Genomic DNA, 4185 nt, shown 5'->3' on the forward strand with positions numbered 1-4185 from the left:
CACGCTAATATGTTCAGAATGCCACTTCAGCCTGTTTGAGTCATAAAAATAGTTTCTGTATTCACGATGGCAAGGAAAATTTTACAATGAAAGAAGGGAAAGAAAGACATAGGTTGGCACGAAAAGACTCTGTTGCCCCGTCTCATGCCCTGAAGATGCCTCCAAGTAACCTTCCATTGATTTACATGCAGTGATTTTGCAAGTGGGTAGTATTCTCTTGGCCATTGGCCATAAAAGAAATAGTGCTAATATACATTCACACAAAACTAAGATCCTGTTTTCGGCGGAAATGGATGGTTAAAGTGGAACTGGATTTTGTATTACTGTCTGCTATGCTAGCCTATGATGTAAGCCGGATCGGTATGGAAGCCTGGGCGATAAAAGTGTTTGTGTGCAGGAGGAAAGGAGGTCAAGGCCATCCCGATAGGTTACCCGAAATCCTCAGCCTTCCGTGACAAGGCGTAATGCCAGTCAACTTCACACACATTGCCAAATGAAGTCCCAGTGGAAGCAGGTAGAGAGCTCTACAATAGCCTTCTGCCAATCACAGCCCTTGCCTCAAGTGTTGGGTGTTGTGCCTATCTGAAACCTCTCTTGGTATAATTTTAATGCTCTTTTAGGTTTTCACTCAACATCTCCACCCACTCCTCCTGTACGTCAGCTGCAACACCCCAAAGAAGCCTAAATGCACAACCCTAAACCATAGCTTCTATTCTTTTTCATAGTTTGATATAGTTTGTTGACAGAATGCACTTATCATTTAGTTTTTATGATTTGGAGATTAGACATAACTGCCAAAGACCGGATGATTTTTGTAGCCAAAGTTCTCTAGTAAGATATGGCTCAACCCAACTATGTTTACCTATGTTTTACCTGGACGTAGATTGTTAGATGGGATTGCATTGAACCAAATCTCATTGTATAAATCTAGTCCCAGTGCAGGGTAATGGAATGATAATTACACTCACCCCGCCAGACACAGGTGGCAAGTCTCTTCATCTTTACAACTCCTACTACTCAATCCCCTTTGGCTCTGTTTGATTGCAATGGGAATTTAAAGGAAAGGGACATGAAATTTTCGTACTTTAAAAAATAATGTTTACAATCATTATCCCATGTGATTGTATAAACTACTTGAATTTTTTAGCCATATTTAGTAATGATATATTTTACATGTATTTTTTATTTTACATATTATAGCAAAGGGTTTTGAATGCAAAGTAAAGTGAAATTTTATAACCAAATATGAAATGATTTGAAATTAGCGTTAAAGTCACATGGAGTAGTGATTACATATATTTCTCTTTTAAGTATGAAAATTTCACTTCCCTTCCCTTTAATTCCCCTTCCAACCAAACATAGCCTTCAGGTGTGATGATTCCATGAACAAATGCAAGCCATAGAAGGGAGAACTCTAAGTCATAATCATCCAAACCTTTCATCAGATGCAACAGTGCTATTGCTAAAGACCAAGCAATGCCACACATCATGAAGACCCAAAAGGTGATCAAGATGAATAGCTGATCAGGGTTGTAGGAACTCTATTAGCCAAAACTTCAATGAAGTACAGTACAAATAATGATGCGGACATGTAATTTTAAGATTTCTCCTCTAAGGTTAGTTTCATTACAATTCTCATATAACAGATGTTTTTGAATCGCATTAGATTGACTTGAATCAATAAAAAGATGAAGAATGAATAATATCTACTCCAGGATGCTCAGTGTCATTGACAGCTGAGAAATATGAATACCATCAGCAAGAAGATAAGAACAGAAAAAACACTTTCTTGAGATGTAAGGACAAAATTTAAGCCAAGACATTCATACATAGCATTGGACCCCTTCCAAAAAAGATCATCCATGGAAGCAAAGCATCAACTTATTAAACTGCCAATGTATACTGCCAAAAAAAATTAATCACTTGGCAAGGCAAGGTTCATGTGCCTTCCAATGTATAAAGTGAGGCATGGATTAAAATGCTGGCAGAGGCATTTATCACTTGCTAAGTATAAAATCACAAAATGCATGTCGAAGAAACAATATTGTGAGCTGAATGAATCTATTCTAAACCAAATATTGATCTCTACAGTTTCCATAACTAAAAGAAAAGCACCAAGAAGCACACAATGCTTAAAATTCTTCAAACGAACTTTGATCCATTGTGCTGCATTAATTGATAACTGTTCACCTCATACAAACTCTGGATGTGATCAATATGCCCGCCGCATCATTTTCTTTGGTTTCTTCACGAAGCTCAATCGGAGTTTTCTTAGACGCTTCCTCTTCAATGCCATTTTCTCTGGCAATGTCAACCTCTTCAGCTTCTCACTCTTCTTCACCTTAGGCTTCTTCGCAAATCTTGCATCCAACTTATACACCTTGGGGGTTACAGGTAACCCTCTCCTCTTCGCTTCATTGAATAGAGCATTTGCTCTATCAACCATACCATGAGCACACAATTTCCCCATCAGCAAATCATAACTCTTGATCCCAGGTTTGCAGCCATCCTGCTTCATCATCTTAAATATTTTCATCGCGTGCTCAATTCGTTCAATTCCACACAAGATTTTAAGGAATCCATAATATGCTTTCCTGTCGAGATCAACCCCATACCCTGCAGATTTCATCCTGTCAATCATCTCATCCCCCTCACCAATCCTCGCAGCTTGATAGAGACTCCTCGTGAGGACAAGAAAAGTTGTGCAATCAGGAGAACAACCCCACTCGCCCATTCTGTCGAACAGGTTAAGTGCGTCTGAGGTCTTACGAATCTTGCACAAATTAGTTATAAGCACATTGAAAGTCTCCGCATTGCGTGGCAGTCCAGCGATATCCATATCAAGCAGAACCTTCTCGGCTTCAGACTGGAGCCTGAAAGGATCCTTAAGCCTGCAAAGTTTACATACACAGTCAAGCATCGCATTGTAAGCCATTGGACCAAGCTCAAATCCACCACGATAAATCTCTCCTGCCAATCTCCTCGCCTCATCGATTTTCCCATCTACACACCATCCCTTGATGAGCAGATCACATATAGACTCATCAGGAAAGAACTCATTCGCGAGATCCTTCACCATCTTCTCCGCATAACTAGCAAAACCATGTTCACAGAGTGCTGATAGGACCAGTTTAAGAGATTCACGATCGCGAACAAAACCGTAGTCGACCTCCGCCTTCTGAAAGAAAGAGACAGCTTGCGTAGGTCTACCTGCTCTGACAAGACGATCGATGGATGAAGCTAGGGTTTTGCAACCAGTGACGCCGCGAGCTTTGACGAGGACATCATGGATTGCCTTGAAATCCTTCCTGCGGCCCAAGTAATCGACTAGGTATGAAGTCGTCTCGTCGTCCTGCTTGAAACCCGGTCGAATCGAAAGCCATTGATGAAACCCTAGGGCTGTACGACCAGCATCTGGAGATTGATTGAGGACTCGAAGTAGCAACGAAGGAGTTGGACGAATGTGAGAGAAATGGAGATCGAGTCTCTGGTTCAGCGAGAGAGACTCTGTGTTAGGGTCTTTGAGCTCCTGTGAGATTGCTTGAGCAATCTGATCCTCATCTTGAATCACTTTTCCTTTGTGGCGCGAAGGTTGGGTTTCTAGGGTTCTAGAGGAAGGAAAGAAGGGGTGTGGAAGATTATCATGAGCTCCTCTCGTCAAAGGACACCCAAGCAGGGAAGAGAGGGAAGAGCGTTGGAGCAAGGGAAGGGGAGTTGGAGGTTGAGGGAGCTCATGAGCTCTGGCCGAAGAAGAAAAGCAACGAAGTAGAAGCTTTCGTAGTTGCAGAGCCGTCAACATCGACGGAGGTCTCGACATCGTCCAAGTGTTTGAGACGGGAGCGCAGAGAACAAGCACGAGTCTTCTTCATCAGCCTTCAATAAGCTGAAGTGTTTGGCTATAGATATTAGATGGAAGTAACGGTGTATAATGTGGGCCACTTTATTTGAGTTCCCCGAGGGTCTTGCAAGTTTGGCCCTTCCGATTCGAACCCACCTTGAACACGAGCAAGCCTGGGCTGAGATATCCAAGCAGGGTTGAGGCTTTGGGTTGAGCCTGTCCGTTCTCTTCTTCTTTCTTCTCCATAATCTAGCCCAACCTCTATATCTCCCTTTTCCCTCCCCATGATTAGTGGCAATCAAGGTCAACCCAACTCGACCTATTGTAGCTTTAATCTCTACTTCCAA

General features: G+C 42.1%; 1 protein-coding gene across 1 annotated transcript; it reads right to left on the bottom strand.

Moving 5' to 3' along the window:
- Positions 1-1769: 1769 nt before the first annotated feature.
- On the bottom strand, positions 1770-3914 carry LOC122070380 (pentatricopeptide repeat-containing protein PNM1, mitochondrial). Its single transcript, XM_042634526.1, has one exon. It carries the CDS (start codon positions 3815-3817, stop codon positions 2213-2215), a length of 1605 nt encoding a protein of 534 aa, XP_042490460.1. The 5' UTR covers positions 3818-3914; the 3' UTR covers positions 1770-2212.
- Between the last annotated feature and the right edge of the window lie 271 nt (positions 3915-4185).

The sequence above is a fragment of the Macadamia integrifolia genome, unplaced genomic scaffold (assembly GCF_013358625.1).
Source record: "Macadamia integrifolia cultivar HAES 741 unplaced genomic scaffold, SCU_Mint_v3 scaffold90, whole genome shotgun sequence".
Classification (NCBI taxonomy): Eukaryota; Viridiplantae; Streptophyta; class Magnoliopsida; order Proteales; family Proteaceae; genus Macadamia; species Macadamia integrifolia.